The sequence below is a fragment of the Musa acuminata genome, chromosome BXJ3-5 (genome assembly GCF_036884655.1).
Source record: "Musa acuminata AAA Group cultivar baxijiao chromosome BXJ3-5, Cavendish_Baxijiao_AAA, whole genome shotgun sequence".
In the NCBI taxonomy this organism is placed as follows: domain Eukaryota; kingdom Viridiplantae; phylum Streptophyta; class Magnoliopsida; order Zingiberales; family Musaceae; genus Musa; species Musa acuminata.
Genome location: NC_088353.1, coordinates 39,172,090 through 39,191,641, shown reverse-complemented (window position 1 = coordinate 39,191,641; position 19,552 = coordinate 39,172,090). Strand labels below are relative to the sequence as shown.

Here is a 19,552-nt window from a genome sequence, read left to right as displayed (position 1 = left end):
CATGGGCGATATAGCTCTGTAAAAAAATTTCTTCAAAATAAAGTGGCATATATATATATATATATATATATATATATATATATATATATATATATATATATATATAATATGACATTCCATTGGTGAGATTCACACAAGACAATACAATGGTCTGATCAATTTCTACAAGCTAATGTCTTCATATTCATATGAATCTTGAATTTAACTTTCTTGCTCAGAGTCTAAAAGCTAACGCCAACCATGAGCATGGATTTCACAGGGGGGAGAGAGAGAGAGAGAGAGAGAGAGAGAGTGAATAAGTAGAAATAATGAACAGAAAATTAACTAAAGAACTATAATCAAAATATTATTAGTAGACAAAACTTTGGAGTGAATAACATATTGAGCGCATAAGCTACAGATATCACAAGGCATGCGGGTTGGACGCAGCAAGAATGCTATTTAGGAATACAATCTCGATGTACATAATCTCTCCAACAATACATGCTGACTGAGAGCTCTTTCTCCTTGATCACAATAAAATTTCTGGTACAGATATGGGAATAGTTACATGCTGCTAAGGTAACCCATAGCATCTATACACTCTTCTGATACCGAGTCTTCAATCTAATAAGCCCTCCGGGATCTGTTGGCATTCCTCTTGAGCTAGAAAACTTTTGTCTCTGCTTCTTCCAAGGCAGAGGCAAAATTTTCTGCTGAGATCCATCTGGATTTTCGCACAATCTAAGTCTCACTACAAATGTGGCTGTACAACCTTTTCCAATGCCATCGCTTTCGACCCATATGTGACCTTGCATGAGACTGACATACCTGATGGACAAGAAGTAATCAGCGAAGTGGAGAATAATGTAATGTAACACTACTATTGACAAATAGACTTGTTTCACAAACATGTACAGTTAAAGATCAATAATGCATAATGTAGATAGGCAATCATCATAATACTCTTTTGTACAAGCAACAAATCACATCAACGACCTCCAAAGCTTGTTTTGCTTGCATAATTTTACTTACCATCATGGTCCATCACCTGATATTTTAACCTTTGTTTGACTTCTAATCTTCAGCAACATGCCCACTCTGCTATTGTCCTCAACTTTAACTAACACAAGGGAAAAAGTTAAAAGAGGTACTTACCCAGTAGCTGTGGACCTTAACATTTTAATAGCATGATGATTTTGCTACCGTGGACTGGAAGTGCATGTCATAGTATAGCTTCGTTATGTCTATGTCATCTATATTTTCTTTTCTCTCTTAGTTAAGCCCATAATTATGCTATTCTATTGTTTTTTCCTTTTTCTTTCAAATGATAAAAGGTGAGTTTGATATTTGATCCTTACACCTTACTATGAAAATCTTAACCAAATAAGTTAGCTAGCATCCTCTTTCAACCTTTGCTAAATGAATATGGTACATCATCACAAAACCAATGTTTATAATATAAAAATATATCAGATGATAACTTAAACTCTCGACCTTTGGTAATAAGTGGATTTGGTAGACCCCATCAGACTGATGTTGAAGTGTAAAGATATATTCAATGAGGTTTTAAGCCCTCAATCTTTGATAAGTGAGTCTGATAGACTACCACCAGATCAATCTTTTAGATACAAATATATCAGATGAGATTTTGATCCCTTACCAAATCTCAACCTATGCGACTGATACACTACTACTAGAATGAACAATGTTTTAGGTGAAAAATTTATTGGATAAAATTTTAATCTCTTACCAAATTTTGGTAAGTGGATCCAATATGCACCAAAATCTTTCTTTGAATGAAACATTGATCCCTAAATCTTTGATAAATGGGTCTGAATATCATTCCCAAACCTTAGAACAAAACCCTCATTATAGTTCAGTGATGCAATTTGATTGTCGAATGGTTTTGGAATCTTAACTGTATTTTATTGTGCATGAACAATAAATCATCTTAAATATACCATATTGACCAATGGTGTCCCAACAAGACATGGATATTTCAAAATTTTCTTCTCAAATGAGGATCTTTCTCTGATGTCTCTAGTATATATGGGTAATAAGTACTAGGTCTATTGCCGTGGTAAGGCATCTTCCCAAGAACAAAAAAGATGCCAGCCTTTGTCTTTTACCACAGATCTATATGCTATTTGAGTTATTTATACTGGAAATATCAGTTGTAAAATTTTCAGCTACGGCCATGATCTAGCACTGTACAGGTATTGAAACCTTGTCTTCTATGTTAACTGCTGATTCAATATGCAGACCAAACATGATTTGTTGCACTCATACTAAGATATCTGGAAGCGTCACAGAACTACCAACTAGATGTTTGATTTTTAATGATCCAAGTAATTTTAATCACTAGGAGATGGGATGAAAGAGCTAGGACTGGAGAGAAAGTGAATATGATGCATGGAGTGGCATAGTTTGGGGAATACATCCAAGTTCCACAAAAGTATCAGACTTTGCAAGAGGATGATCAAATGAAGCCTAATATATGTGAAAAGTAGAATATTAGTGTGGTTTTGTTCCAGGAAGATTAAACATACAAGTTATTTATGTATTGATCCATTAATGAAAAAAAAAATATACAAAGAAGAAAAAGATCCCATACAGCTTTTTATCAAGGAAAATTCCACCTTCACTCCTATGCTTTTGTCATTTGGCACTTATGATCTAAAGTTTCACATATATCCACATGTATATTATTCCATTGCACACACTAGCCTATCATCTAACACCATCTAGTTTAATTTAGATCGTATGTCATCTATGTAGATCCCTAATAGCGAGGCAATCCACATAGACACTATGGATCGTAGACACATCAAAAGCTTGATGAGTTTATACCCAAATGACAACCACGAGGTGCTTACATGGCATCCACATGTTGTGATGATACATGCCAATAAATGCAATTTCTGGTTGGGGCCATAGTAGTCCACAGGTTCCAAGTGGATGACAAATCAGGTAGATGACTCCTATCAATATATCATCAATTGTCATTACGTGGATGACAAATGAGCTAGCACCATGTAAAGAAAACAGATTGGAAATTGGAGAACACATTTCGACATCCACTTCTAATCAACAGATACAATGGTTATTAGCAAATGCTAAATTCCAAACAATGTTTGTTTGAACCTAATATACAATGGACATGGATTCAGATTGGATTAAACCTAATATACACTAATAGCCAATAAAACTGTCCTGGAAAAAAAAAATTTCGCTTGCATAAGTGAGTTTCATTCAGCACTCCTCAAACTTCAAACATATGAAGAGCTTTGTGAACTGGGTGGTTCTTTTTTTTTTTCCAAACTTAAATCAGATATAAGGCAGGTATAGATAAATGTTATATGAACCAAAAATATCATAAAAAAATAATTACTGACACTATAATGACTCAACTGTATTTGATTGTATCTCTTAGGTAAGAAAGCATTATACCAAATATGAAATGATGACATGAGAAAAGGAGAATATACTAAACATAAAAACTTTTGTTAAGTGATACCTCTACTTCAGTTAATTTTTAGATATGTACCTACAGATACAACGACCCATATCTGGATCTGCATTCAGAAGACAATGGATAGTCAAACTTGAATACAGATATGGATATACAACAAATATGTATTTATGATAAGTCATATTCAGCTCCACTCAGATACAAAATTATATTTGAATAGATTTTATCTGAGCCACTTTCACCTTAGCTTGTGCCATTCTATCTACATGAAAAATAAATAAATTTGAACACCAACCTGCACCATCCCATATCACAAATAATAATAAAATTTTGAATAACAATCAGTAACGACTTATATGACCGAGTCCCAGTGCTTGGACAGCTGGATATGATCAATTGAATCGTTGTTTTCTACATTGTTAGGCAAAAACAAAGAGCAGGGAATTGGTCCATGATTTCTAAGCTGAGGAATTAGTGTAATTTGATACTTCAAAAGGAAACATATGCAAAAGGATGCTTGCAAGGTTTCATATGCAAAGACTAATATATTAGTCTTCATGATTCAATGTAAATTAAGAAAAACTAAACATTAAAGACAAGCTTCTGAGGCAAAAAGAAAAACCATGTCATACTATATGGTTGTACCTCTCACAAATGGCCAGCCCAAGGCCATTGCCACTGTATCCTTGACTTGATACATTTTGGCTCTGTGAAAATTTGGTGAAGAGATTTGGTAAATCTTGATAGCTAATTCCACAACCAGTATCTTTGATCTGAAAGAGTAAAGAACTAAACATATTATGACTGACAATTGTCAAAAGATATCTAAAAACATGAGATGAGATAATGCAGTCCTCCAACTACAAAACTGTTCCTAGAACAATTTGTGTCCACTACAACATTGATGCACATCCAATTGATAGCAAAGAGCTTATGATCTCAGAATTCTAATTGCCATGACTACCAGTCACTCCTATGAGCGACCCTGGTGAAGAAAAGTGGTGCAAAGAAGAATATCAGAGCTCTTAAACTTTTAAGCTAATAAAAAGCTAATCAGTCTGTCACAGACTTTTAGGATGTGCTACTGACAGTGAATACAATTAACCCTACATCCAGGATTTGGAAATTCAGGACCTCCCTTATTTTCCTACTTCTTTTCTGCTACCAAATCTCATACAACTGCATTGCACCGTTTTATATTAAACAGATCTATGATGAGATAATCAAAATGATACAGGTTAATCAAGTATGGTATATTCCCAAAACCTGAACTCTCAAGTAGAAGTGTCCATCACTAGCAACTGGATAAAAGTCAAGAGCTCTAAAATCCCTTAAATAATCTGTCCTGGCAACAGAAGCAGTAAGTGAAATGTCCCCTTCCTTTGTAAACCTAACGGCATTAGCAGCAACATTCAACATAATTTGCATAAGCCGTTTTTCATCTCCAATGGCACACAATGGCAGGTCAGGTGACAACATCAATGACACTTGTAGTTTCTTGACAGCTGCAATTGGCTTTACAAAGTCCATAACCTACAATTCAACAAAAATCTTCTATCAAGAAATATAATGACAAAGTAAAACATATCTCAGATGATACAAACATACAAACAAGGACATGCATGCACACACACACACACAGGAAAGTGGGAAAATTCAACATACTTCTCTGAAGACAGAATGAAGATTAAAATCTCCAATTTCTAGCTCAAGGCTTCCATCCTCCAACCTGGAAAGATCTAAAATATCATTGATTAGAGTTGCCAGAAGGCTGCTACTTTTCAAGACAGTCTCAACCATCGATCGCTGTTCAGGGCTTAGTTCAGTCTCCAGAAGCAGGGAAGAAAGAGTAATAATTGCATGCAATGGATTTCGCATTTCATGGTTCATGACAGCTAGAAAATCATTGCGAGCACGAATTGCCAATTCTGCCTCCTGTCGTGCTAAATATAGGGCTACATTTTGTTCCGTTAGAAGATCACGTGCCCTCATAGACTCTGCTAATATAGCTGCGTGTGAAAGTGCAACTGCTACCTGAACAGAGGGTATTAATGCATATGAGAGTTTAGGAAGTATACGCTAGGAACTTAAATCACATACAATGCAAATATTTGAGAAAAGAATGACAAAATTTATTCTGACAGTTGGCATTTCAAAACATTGTAGCAATTGCTAGAGCTGAAGTTATGGCAAAAATGAATGACAATACCAGGAACTTGCATGGAAAAAAAAACATATCAAACTTGAGAAAATCAATAAATCTATGGAGGAAGTTTAATAAGTTCAAAAGTTAATGCCTCTGGATTAGCAAAAGAGAAATCATATCTCCCTGTAGCTTTTAATCCTATGAGACTATCAATTAAGATAAAAATGTCACTAAAACCAATATTCATAAGGCAGCGAAGTATCATAGTCATGTGCATGAATAAATCAAGAAGGATTTCTCTTTGAATGTTTAAGAGAATCTGGAACATATTTTACTTGTGCCAGGCTCATTTAAAAATCTTAAATCAAGCTGAGGATCACTTAACTTCAAGATTGATTAGATTGAATCTGATGGCTGGATCTGACAGTAAGCATTCAGATGGACACAAATTGGACATCAGGTCTGAATTTAAAATTTAAAAAACATGAAAACCAAATCAAAGTTACAAAAAGTCAAAAACAAATACATAATGAACACTATTGAATTAAAATTCTTAAAAAAACTACTACATAAAGAAACTGAAATAAATTTTAGCATATAAAAAATATAAATATATTACAAATAACAGATTTTTTTAATATTCATGCATATTTCATGTTAAAAATATATTTTAAAATTATACTTTATATATCTTGCCAATTATATTTTATAGTTTACATGCACATATCCCTCTCCAAAAAATTTCCCATCCTATGTTAATCTCTCACAAACCACCCATGGTGTTGATAGGTGAGGTTGTTATCATGCAATTTATTGCCTGCACATATTGGATTTGAGAAATTTTTGTAAAGCGAATACAAATGGAGATCCATCTGCATCAGCGAAAAGGAGCTTGGCATAAGGAGAGGGGTGCATTCTCACCCTAGCTGTAAAAAAAGCAGCAGCAAAGGTACCTCCTCACTTTCTCCCTCTCCTTTCTTCCTTTCCTTCCCTTCCTCTTCTTTCTTATCCCAGGCATGCACCATCAAAAATCGGATGCTCCAAATTGACAATATTTCATGTCAACTATAGCCGGTTCGCATCCCAATTAGCAGATTGGATTGGGATTAACAGTTTTAAAACCTTGACTAATGGTTCATATTAGGTTAAAAGCCAACACCGAACAATGTACTGAGCCCTTCCATGATCCCTTCTCAGCTTACGGAACTTTATATTTACATGATATTAGCTGTCAAAGGCTGGATGGTTTCAATGACTATGAAAGGCCATCATGAAAAATCAAACTTAAAATTTGCAATAGGAGGGAATTCAGAAGATAAATCACCTACTTTTTAGCATGCAACAAAAGTAAATTGTGGCTGGGAATTTGTAAGCTTGCAAGTTCTTTTGAAAGAATATTACAAAGGAAATTACCAAAAACAACATAGATCCATCATAACTAAATAACAGGTCTTTACCTGCTAAAGTCATGGTTCTCTGGATCTTTAGACACGTGGTACGCCAGTCAGTACGTACCTCATGTTTCGAGGCAAAGAAGGAGAAGAGGAAGGCACAGTGGACGAGGAGGAGGACGAAAAAGAAAGAGGAGGAAGGAGGTGATGGAGAAAAAGGAGGAAGAAGAGGAAGCGATGGAGGAGCAGCAAAAAGAAGGAAGAAGAGGAAGCGGTAGAGGAGAATGAAGAAAAAGGAAGAAGAGGAGCAGAGAAGGAAAAAAAGAACTTCCTAAATCTGTTGTGTTATCATCTTACATAAACATTAAACTAGTATACATATACTATATAGTTTGAATAATATTGGACTATTATCCATCACCAGTAACTAAGACTATTGTTTGCAACTTCTATTCAGCAAAAGTACAAAAAGAAAGTTCATTGCATAATTTTAAAGTAATTGTCATGCGACTTCTCAACCATAAACCTTAACATTAAATGAGAATGCTCTTGAGGATTTATTCGTTTGAACAGTTTATGAAAGCAAATATAACTCAGATGTTAGCCTGTAGGGCTTAATTTGGTTTAGAAATTTCATGGGCATATCCTATGAATTATGAAATCCAAAGATTTTAGCCAAACACCCTTAAAATCCCACCTAGAAGTTTTTACCCTCAAAATCCTACACTAGAAATAGCATTCACTGAATTCCACCCTTTCAACATCAGTAATTTAGGTAAGATATCCTTTAAAGTCCAAAATTGCACCTCTTAAGACTCAAGCTCCAAGAGTACCCATCAAATTTACTGATCCTAGAATTCAGAAATATTCACTCAGTACGTTCCATGGTTGAAACCTTCCAACTAAACACAAATTTTTATCATTAGTTTAAAAAAAAATTGTACCCCTTACTTATAATTTTGGAGAAATACTAGGTTCTAAAATCCCCATACCATACAGGGCTTGAAGTTGAAACTAGATTTCTATCCAGATAACATGAGGCAAGGTAACCTATAACAATGACAATTATAAGGCTCCTTTATATTTATGATTTTATCTATCATGCTTATCTTGTTCCAGCTCATCCAATCTAGGATCAGCTATTTAGAACTTTACCAAACTTGAAAGAAGAAACTTCAAGAGAAAAGATCCATGGGGAGCATACCTGTGGTTAACCCAAGGAACAACAAAACCAACCAAGACCTAAAAGGTAGTCCTCTACAGCTACGGCACTCTGAAAAAGATTATTTAATTGTAGAAAATACAATGGAACACTTGTAAACTAATTTCATCAAGAGATGTATTGAAGATCACGTGCATGTACATAAGAAATAACAGTGCTGAGAATTGCAAATGAGAAATTTAGGATATTTTCTCCTGACTGACAACAAAATGCACATTCATAATGCCACAAGTATAAACCAAATGCAACATTTTTTAAGATTCATATCTAAATGACATCATATCAACTTTGACTACGGTAAAGAAGGGAGAAAGGGGAAATGCAAAGAAGAAGCACATGCTGGTAGGTAACTATGAATGGAGCATCAGTTTGGAGATAGAAAAAGGGAATTGTAGGTAAACTCTGAATGGAAATATGTTGAATTAGAAACTTGTTTGCAAATTAAGATACATGCAGAAATTAATAGACATTTTAATGATTAGATTTAGGGCTAATTAGATAATAATTCAAGAATCAGAAACTTTTCAAAATTTTCACGGGCAAGTAGGAAAACTAATATAAAATACCTCACTACACAACCTGATGTGCATGGCACGTAAAGACGGGGAAACAAAAAAAATAATTAAACATGAAAAAATAAAATAACTTGCTAAGGATAATCTTAAAACTACATAAATAGTTAAATACTTTTGTTATATTGAAGAAAATAGAAAGCAGTGGCAAAATTTTAAAAAGCAAAAAGCCAGGTTATCATTATAACACAAACACTACCAAACAATATAATGCTAATACTAACAACATTAGGGATGAACACTGAAGACTTAGGAGTAACTACCTGATCAGCAACCACCTCAACAAGCTCTAATTCATGAACATGCCACTTTCTCGCACTATCTGACGGGAGAATTAAAACCATTACCGCATAGCTTTTTGTAGAAAGTTCTGACCAATCACTCATTTGAAAATTTGAAAGATGTAATAGGGGAACTCTCACTGCAGCAACTTCTGGTGGCACATGTCTTACTGATAAAGGCCATATCCTTGCTAATCGACAAGTATGTGGAATTATCATTGCATGATTACTACTGAAAATTTGGTTGACCACAGGAAGATTAATTGGCACAGCGGAACCAGTAGGAATTTGGTGGTGCAGGGTATGGGAAAGCTGAAGTGATGTACCACTATGTGATGGCATCCATAACATACAGTCCTTCAAATCCAAGGTTCTCCCAAGCTCAACAAGAGTCGTCTTTAGTACTGTATCTCTATCAAGTGTGCTTCTTATTTCATGAGTAAGCATTCGAACATGCCTTCCAGTTTCTTCCTGTGTCCGTATCAGGCCCATCTCCCTGTCAAGCTCTTCAGCTTTATTCTTCAGAAATAGCTCCCTCGTTTTCACACTTAATAAATCAGGAATGATATGAACGAGCATTAAAGCTGTTGCACAGGATACTACAGCAGTTGAAACTTTAGCAACAGTCATAACAATGGCAAGAGTTTTTGAATGCAGGGCAAAGGTCCACAGGTTGATCAAATGGGTTGCTCCACAAAGAACAATAAATGCACCAAATTGTATCAAAACCCATCTATAAGGAAAGAAGGAAGACTTCTTTACAAAATAAATGAGCTCAAGAGGAATGGAGAAATAAGCAAGGGCGATGAAAAAGTCCGATATGTACTGATATTTTATAAGAAGCTCATCAGCAGGCCATTGTGGCTCAATGCAGTCACAGCCATCCATCCTCTTAACAATCACAGAACAGCAGAATATTCTCTCTTACATTCCTAGAAAGGAAAATATCTGGTCAGCAGTCATCATGGATAAAGACTTAATAGAACATTCACATTTTATTGGCAGATGTCAAACTGGCAAGGAAATATTTTTACAGCCGCAATTATGTCAAGAACTAACCTCAAGAACAAATATATAAATAAAACTAGAAGTACTACATTGTAAGCGATAAACAAAAAAGAAACATATGGATACTTACTAGAAAGTGCTCAACTACAATGAGGGAGTTAGATGGGAGCCATGCATGATTTGTTCTTTTATCTTAGTTTACAACGATATCTTATTGCCCTAAGCAGCTAAAGAATGATATGGGAGAACTAGTCTACAAAGTCAAAATTTTCACAGGTTAGCTCATAAGTCAAATTTTAACAGGCTATCAATTATTATACTTGATTTTTTTCCCTATACATAAATTTGTACTACTTCACATGTTTTAAAATGAACAGTAAGTGTAATATGCATAACCAGTCACATATTGCATTTGCACTATGCATATCTCAACCACTGACGTATTATGATCTCTCTCTAGCAAGGTTTGCAATACCGCCATGGTGTGAGTGGTATTTATCAGTCCGACAACTTACTGGTATGAGACACAGTGATACAGGACCTGTTACCATCCGGAACACAAATAAAAAAACAAAATGAATTTAGTTCAAGGCCAAAGGCAATAGAAGGCCTTTATTTCTTCATTGACAATTGCATTAACAAGGTCCAAGTCCACTGCATAGCCAAGAAATAATCCAATCTTGAGGCAATCCCCTTAGGTTTTTGACATCTTATAGTTATGCACATGTGATTCTACAAGGAAATACTTTTCCACTTCCTCATGCACAAACTTGGATTGCTTTGCCTTAGGTGTTTGAACTATCAATTTGACCCTATCCATGGAAGACTTATAGGTGATGCCATAAATAACAAATGAATCAACTGAGTTCTTACGGTAGTTAGCCATATTAATGGGGATAGGGCCCAACCTCCTAGGACCCTTAGATTTGTGATGCCATAAATAACAAATGAATCAACTGAGTTCTTAAGGTAGTTAGCCATATTATTGGGGATAGGGCCCAACCTCCTGGGACCCTTAGACTTGTGATGCCATAAATAACAAATGAATCAACTGAGTTCTTAAGGTAGGTAGCCATATTATTGGGGATAGGGCCAACCTCCCGGGACCCTTAGACTTTAAGAACTCAGGAGTCTTAATTTAACAATTGAATAGTCAAATAACAAATATTCATTAGTCATAATAAACAAAAATTTAGTCATAATAACAAACATTCATGTTGTCTTTATTAGCCCAATCTTAAGTTCATGCTATCAGGAATTGATAGTCCAACACTTAAGTTTATGTAATTCTCACAATCCTCATAGTAACTATTGGACTTATGTGATCCTATTTAAAGCCCAAAGGAGGTTTCAAAATCTTCAAGCTTATACAACGGATGTGTAGCCTACATGTTAGCTCAGTGATAATGGCATAGTCTTTGTTAAAATTATGGGAGTGTACTTATATTTTTAGACTAGACGAACCTTAATCCAGCTTGTTTAATTGATGCATGGACTTTAATGATCATAAAGCTTCTTGATGGTTAGTACTCGACAGGCCTAATAAGTGGATGTGCACCAAGGAAACTTACCTTCTATCTCAGGCACAAATTCATCCAGAACCAATGCATGTGGAAGGGTAGTAATGTCCAAATAAAGTATAGTATAGTACATCTAACCCCATCAAGCTTCATATTATTGCAAGCCAATTATCACAGATAAGTTCAATGCAATCTCTATACAAGTCTAGCTCATGGTGCCTCCGCCAAGCATCGTGGCACACACAATGAAGTTTTAGTCAAGCAGCCACATCAATAACCTCAACTCATGAATGCTGTCGCAGATCAATTCCAACCCTATCGATCCACCATCTCGAACTCAATCATAAAGAAATCGGAAGCATACTGCACCAAGCCCTAGAACTCATCAGCACTAACACCCCTTCAAATTTCGAATTTGTGAACACGTTCCCAACAACACAAACTATCAAAACCGAACAAAATGAAAAATCGAGATCTAGAGCGCAAAGGGGCATCAAAACCGAGTCTTTGGTCCACCGAACCACCACCGACGGTCGGAAAATGAACTGAAGAAGGAAGTAAACTGGATCAAAATCATTCGGCGAAGAGAAATCGCACCTTAGACCTAACCAAAAGGGGAGAAGAAGCTCAAATCAAGGATTCTCCACAGCACCGCCTCCTCCGTCGTCGTCGTCTCCAGTCCACAGTAAGTACTCTAGTTGGAGAAACAGAGAACCTGGGCTTATCGCTTTCCCGCATCCTCTACTTTATGGGAAAGCCAAAGGGATCGGGTCCGGGAACCCTTCGAATCGTTGCGCCTTGATCAAACCGTTCATATTTCAAATGGCGGTCGGACAACCCCTAAAATGAGCAATTGGACGGCTGTGATGTGGGAAGTGGCAGTTTCTAGTTATGGGCGGGAGTTGGAGCGGATCAAGGGACTCGGCGGTCCTGCGTTATGACGCATGGTCCGACGCAAGCCGGCGTGACAAGGAAGACACGTGTTCATAATTGTTTCGTCTTTTTTCGATGTTGGGTGTTCGAACGGCTGTTTCCACCAACGTCGGTGTCGTCATACTAACTAACAGATAAGATGGCATGGCGGGAAGTGCGATACGGTTAGCTTCGTGGGTATATCTTAATTTTCTCCTTTTTCTTTTTTTTTTTAATTTCATCATGAGAAAATAAATAAATTACAGTCATAAAATAAAAATGCATGCCTGCAACAACAGCAACAATAATGCAATGCAGTAGAAAGTAGAAAAAACAACGCATCAGCTGAGCATTAGTAATCAGACATTTTGACTCTCTATTCTCGACAATCTGGGAGTTCCATAGATACCGACGGTCAACTCATCATGTATGACTTCCTCAACAAAGTGCATGATCCTACGTGGAGTGTCAAGCTGGAGAAGCTCGGAGGGATCCTTGGAATCAGCTTTCAGGTCTTGTGCTGCTTTTAGCAGTGCACTTTCTTCATCAGTTGTTTCTTTTATAGCAGCAATTATTTTCTCCTGAGCTTGGTCGTCGGAAAGGTAGTCACACCTATGAAGCTCCTCTTTCATTTCTTTCTTCACTGTCTGCACCCTCTGGATCTACTCAACATGTCAATGCTGTAGTGCTAAATCAGGATGGCCTCTGAGTTCCCTTGGTATGCAGAGTGCAGTTGAGGTACACTATAGTATTTCCAGGTAAAGGTAAAGGTAACAGCATGATGATGTGCCCTCATGCAAGACGAGAAAAGACGACGAGGATTTGATTCGCAGAGTTTGAGGCATTGACATGGTAATTCATGGATGAAATTAAGCTTACAATTCCAAAGAGAGAGCATAACTCAGCTAAATTTTGCATTGAATCTGCCTCAACTAGGTTGCAGGATGTCACAAATGACATTAAAGATGATATCCAGGCACCACACGTAGATGTGAGTGTACATATCACCAACTACTTTAGCAGACAGAACTCTAAAACATTCAGACGTTCATTATCATTTGAATGAAGCAAAAAAGAAGGGGAAATGCATGACCAGTCAAGCAAAAAAGAGCTAGCTATCTAGCTAATAACTATCAGGCTTTCATGTACTCCTACACCATAAATTCCCATCAAGTGCTACAACAATTTTAAAGAAACCATTTTAAGTATAATCATCCTTCCAACTTGGTTGCAGGATTGTTTAGGGAGTCACATTTTAAGGTCACACATTTTGATTGCATTCTTCTTTGATTTTTAGCCAATCCGAATAGGCAGTCATTTCAACAATCAGATGCAAATAGATGAATTGGTTAAATAAGTCAAATGCTAAATTTAGATCACACTTGTGGAGCTTTCACCTCCAAAGAAATGTAGTGATAGTTGCAGGTTATTGGCTATCTAGAAAAACTCATTAAGAATACCACCCAATCAAGCATCGACAGGAGGTTGTTGACGTAAACTGGATCAATCCTTATATTTATTTTTTTCTGCTTCCTATCCCTCGAGAAGTCTATAAACTGGATCTTGGACATGTTAAGTAAAATAATTGATAAATCAACATTTGGACATTAAGTAAAATAATTGATAACTCAATATTTGATCATTATTGGTGTAATCTGATAGGCCCATGAGAAATTATCTACTTTGAGCGTACCTATACGATTTTGCCCTTTCAGGGATAGTAAGCCCCAAAAGATGTCTTTTTCTGAAGTGGCTAAACCATCAATGAATAAGGTCTAGGTTAGGATGGCATGCTCTCCTCGTTCTGCTTCGGGAGAGGATGCTAACTCCAATATAAAATCCGTCAGTACCTGGGCCTTGATGGTAGTCCTCGAGACATACTGAATGTCAAATTCTCTAAGCTCTACTGACTACTTTTGCATATGCCCCGAGACATTGAACCTCGAGAGGACTTATCATAATGGTTGGTCAATGACTATCCATATCGGGTGTGCTTGTAAGTATGGGTGTAGCTTCCTTACTACTAACACTAGTGCGAGTGCCAGCTTCTTAATGGGGGGATAACACTCATTGGGCCCATTCAGCATGTGGCCGGTGTAGTAGATAGGCCATTGTGCTCCCGAGTCTTCTCGCAATAGCACCGAGTTGATGACTTGGTTGGTGGCTCAATGTCTCACCCGAGGTGGCTGAAGTGAGCTATGGTAGTCGGGTGAGGTGGCACTTCAATTCTTCGAAGGCTCCTTGGCACTCCTTGGTCCAAATGAAGTCCTTTGGGTTCTTTAATACTTAAAAGAAGGGGAGACATTTGTTGCTCATCCGAGATAAGAACCAACTTAGCGTCGCTAGTCGCCCGGTAGGCCGTTGCACTTCTTTCATAGACCAAGGTGGTTGCATCTCGGATATAGCATGGACACTTCTTGGGGTTAGCATCTATTCCCCTCTAGTGAGTGATGAAGCTGAGGAACCTCCCTAACCTGACTCTGAAGGCGCACTTAGAAGGATTCAGGTGCATGCTGAACTTCTTCAGGGTTTGGAATGTCTCTGCTAGATCTGCCATATATGTGTCTAATATTTTGATTTAACAATCATGTCATCCATGTTCCCTCCAATCTAGTTCTTAAACATTTTGTTTAATCACTCTTTGGTAGGTTGCCCTCACGTTCTTTAATCCGAAGGGTATGACCTCATAGCAATATATGCCTCAGTCGATAATGAAGGAGGTGTGCTCCCAATCTCGAGGGGTCATCCTTATCTGATTGTAACCTTAAAAGGCATCCATGAAGGTGAGGAGCTTATGCCTCGAGGTGGTGTCCCCAAGGTGCAGGAGAGGGTAGTTGTCCTTAGGACAGGTTTGGTTGAGATCGGTGTAGTCAACACATATCCTCCAACTTCCATTAGCTTTATTTACCAACATAACATTGGACAACCATTCGAGATAACGAACTTCAGAAATGAACTATGCTTCTGACAGCTTTTCCATTTCGTCATGAATTGCTTGCTAGTGGTTAATAGCAAACTTGTGGGACCTCTATTTCACTGGTCGAGTCTCGGGGACGAGTCTCGGGGAGGAGTCTCGGGGAGGATATTCAAGTGGTGATGTGCGACTTCTAAGTCGATGTATGACATGTCTTTTGGTGACCAGGCAAAGACGTTGACGTTCTTCTCGAGGAAGTCAATTAGCTGGATGCATATTTCCTAGGGGAGCATAGCTCCAACCTTGACAACCTAGTTGGGTAGGGCTTTGTTGACAAGGACCTTGACCAACTACCCTGTTGGTTCGGGGTGTAGAGAGGTCTTGCTAGGATCATTAGGGTCCACAAGTGGTGCTTTGATCTTCGTCTTCTTTGGTAGTGAAACTACCATCACGTAGCATCAATTGGACTCCCAATGACACTAAAATGAGAGCCACATTAATTTGAATCTAGAGTTTGCAATGATATTAGCGACTCTACTATCAAATGTTCCCTTGAAATATAGTTTAAATGAGAAATCTTCTCTCTTGTGTCATATATGTTTGAGACATCTTCAAGAAAAAAATTGAAAGATTAATGAAGGATAATACTTTGGAAGATTTATACTTTACTTTTTTTTTGCATAAATTACATTAAAAAAAGTAGTAAACTAAGCACATAAAGAAAATTATAATAATAAGTAAATAATTTCTTAAGATTATTTATATTATTATTTGTAGACCACTTCATATTTTTTTATTTTAATGGAGAGGGATATTTCATTATATTTATAAATGAGTTGTCAAGAAATGATTATATGTATTTAATACATAAAAAGTCACAAGTTGTTGACACTCTTGAGATTTATATAAATGAAGTTACAAAACAATTAAATTGTAAAGTTAAAATCATCAGATATAATAGGAGTGGTGAATTTTATAATGAGTCGGGTTAGAATCTTGGCCCTTTTATTAGATTCCTAGAAAATTGAAGTATTTATGTTCAGTTTGTCTTACTATTACTAGATGTGAATAACATCGTTGAAAAATATAATTGTATTCTTATGGATAAGATTATAAGCATGATGAGTTAATACTTTGTACTGGAGTCGATATGGGGTGAAGCTCTTAGAACGATTATATGTATCTTGAATAGGATTCCTAGTAAGTCAATTTAATTAACTCTATTTGAGTTATGGATCGGTAGAAAACTCAGTTTGAAATATTAACATGTTTATAGTTGTCAGATAAGTGTCTTTAATCCATATGAAAAAAAATTAAATCTAAAAACTATTTCTAGATATTTTATTGGTTATCTAGAAAAATCTAAGGGATAGATTTTATTATCCTAATTATAGTTCGAGGATAATAGAATACAATAAAGTAAAATTTTTAGAAAATAACAAAATTAGTATGAGTAAAAAATCTCAAAAGATTAATTTTGATATAGAGAAAATACAGGTTGATGCTCTTTTATTATTTATTATTCAAGATGTTGTTCCTCAAATCATTGAGTGAATTGATAAGGATGAACAATAAAATAATACTAATAAACTCTCACATGATGTTGATGTCATTATTAATGATCCTGTAGAATAACTATAACAAATAGTTTTGATGAGATCTCAAAGGAAAAGAAAACATATCATTTCTAATGTTCAGTATATATATAAAAATTAGATTATGACATAAGAAATTAAAAAAACCCTTTATCATTTTGACAAGCCATGGAAAATAGTAATTATGAAAAATGAATCAGATTATGACATAAGAAATAAAAAAACACCCTTTATTATTTTCATAAGCTATTGAAAGTGGTAATTCTGAAAAATGTTATAATGTAAGAAGAGTTGAAATCGATCTATTAAAATGATATATGAAAACTCATTGAGTTGTCTAGAAATTATAAAAGAGTCGATTGTAAATATGTCTTTAAGATAAATTGAATGATATTAAGTCAAATTTATTAGTTAAAAAAATTTCTTAAAAAAAAGGTATGATTATAATGGGATCTTTTCTTCTAATTTCTGACTCATTGATGATTATCATATATTAATAGCTTATTATGATCTTATGCTATCTCAAATGGATATAAAAATAATATTTCTAAATGAGAATCTAGACTTAGAAAATCCAAAGGATTCAAAAGAAGGAAAAGAAAAGTTAGGCTTGCAAACTTAAATTTATTTATAGCCTTAAACAAGCATTTAGACAATGGTATATAAAATTTCATTATATCATTATTTTTTAAATTTTAAAAAATACTACTAATTAATATATATATATATATATATATATATATATATATATATATCTCTCTAAAGATAGTAAGTTTATTATATTAGTATTATATATGGATGATATTTTGTTTGTTATCATCAGTGATATTAATTTATTGTACGAAACCAATATATTTCTCATTAAGAATTTTAAGATGGTTGATATGAATAAAATATTTTATATTATTGACATTGAGATATTTAGGGATAGATCCAAAAAATTACTAGGATTATCTTAGAAAGGGTATACTGATCAAGTCTTTATGAGATTTAGGATCCAACTTTGTTCAACTAATAATACATCTATTACTAGAAATAAAAAAATTCAGTAAAAACTAATCTCTAAAAAATGATTTAAAAAATCAAATAAAAGATATTCCTATATATACATAGTTGGAAGTCTATTATATGCTCAAACATATATGAAATAAGATATTAGTTTTATAATTTAAATATTAGGTAGATACTATAACAACTCAAGAATGGAATATTAAAAAATATAAAAAAATGATGAGATATCTATAATGAATGAAATACTACATACGGGATATTTATATGTTAATTTTGTAAACTACCTCGAAGTTCACTTCAGGATTCATATTCATGTTAGTTGGAGGAATAATTTTTTGAAAAAGTATAAAGTAATTACTTATTGTATAATTAATAATGAAAGTTGAATTTATGATATGTTTCTAGATCATAAATCAAGTTTTATAGCTACGAAATTTTATTTTAAAACTTGGTATGGTCAATTCATTTGCTAGGTTGCTAAAGATATTTTATGATAACACTGTATTAGTTTTTTTATTTATGAATGATAAGTATTCTAGTGATTCTAAGAATATTGAGATAAAGCACATGGATAAATAAAAAATTCAAAAACAATGAGTGTTAATTGAGAATCTAAACATCACTTTCATAATTGCTAATCTATTTATTAAAGTTTTATAGTCTAAAATGTTTATAGAATATAAAAGATATGTTCTCAGAAAAAGGCTTGTGAGTAATTAATAAAAGATATGATGATATATGTTTAAGTATATATTATTATTGATATTTTTATTTACTTAATTAAAATTATTTATTTCTATCATCATGTTTATATTTATATATATGGATATTATAGTTTAATGTGACAATAAAAATATCTTGACAAGATAAATTACATGAATCATTATGGACTGCATTAGGAATGATTAATAATATTATAATACATAAAAGATAGTATGATATTGATGACATATAATTACTATGACTAGCATTAGTAATAAGATTTAATAGAGTATTATTGTACTTATTTGCTTATTTTAAAACTTATGATTACTTGTAAAATATTTTTTAAAATATTTAAAAACTAATTAAGTAAAATTAATTATATATTTTATTTATTTTATTTATTATGATTTTAAATTCTTTTATATCTTATCAATTAATAGATCAAGTAGGTATTTATTAGATTATGTGATCTTATTTAATTAGATAAAATATATTATAAATTTGATTTGATTCTGATTATGATTATCGGTCCATAGAAGAAGTTCAATTATAGTAAGATTCCTCATAATATTATATTAATAGGAAGAACTCATATAATTATTTATCTTGGACCCTCTGCTCTTATTTATAAATAAATATGATCTTTTGGGGCTGCATACGTATGATAATATAATATAATACAACATAGATTGTAGATCTATTATCATTTTTTTTAGTCTATATTTCATCATTTATATTGGTTCTATAATAAAGAGAAGGAGAAGGGGAGGAGAAGGAGAGTTTAGTTCTCTTATAGATCATTTTTTTTATATTCAATGGAT

At 34.3% G+C, this 19,552-nt stretch overlaps 1 protein-coding gene across 2 annotated transcripts; it reads right to left on the bottom strand.

Moving 5' to 3' along the window:
* Positions 1-320: 320 nt before the first annotated feature.
* LOC135638812 (probable ethylene response sensor 1) lies at positions 321-12,349 on the bottom strand. Of its 2 annotated transcripts, XM_065152248.1 has the most exons (7): positions 12,192-12,349; positions 9,049-9,998; positions 5,120-5,488; positions 4,721-4,987; positions 4,100-4,227; positions 3,500-3,557; positions 681-810 (listed from the first exon to the last, which is right to left on the bottom strand). In XM_065152248.1, the coding sequence occupies exons 2-6, from the start codon at positions 9,952-9,954 to the stop codon at positions 3,530-3,532; spliced, it is 1,698 nt and encodes a 565-aa protein (XP_065008320.1). In that variant the 5' UTR covers positions 9,955-9,998; positions 12,192-12,349; the 3' UTR covers positions 681-810; positions 3,500-3,529. The 2 variants fall into 2 exon arrangements, with proteins under 2 accessions (XP_065008319.1, XP_065008320.1); XM_065152247.1 differs by lacking the exon at positions 3,500-3,557 and having other exon boundaries at positions 321-810.
* Between the last annotated feature and the right edge of the window lie 7,203 nt (positions 12,350-19,552).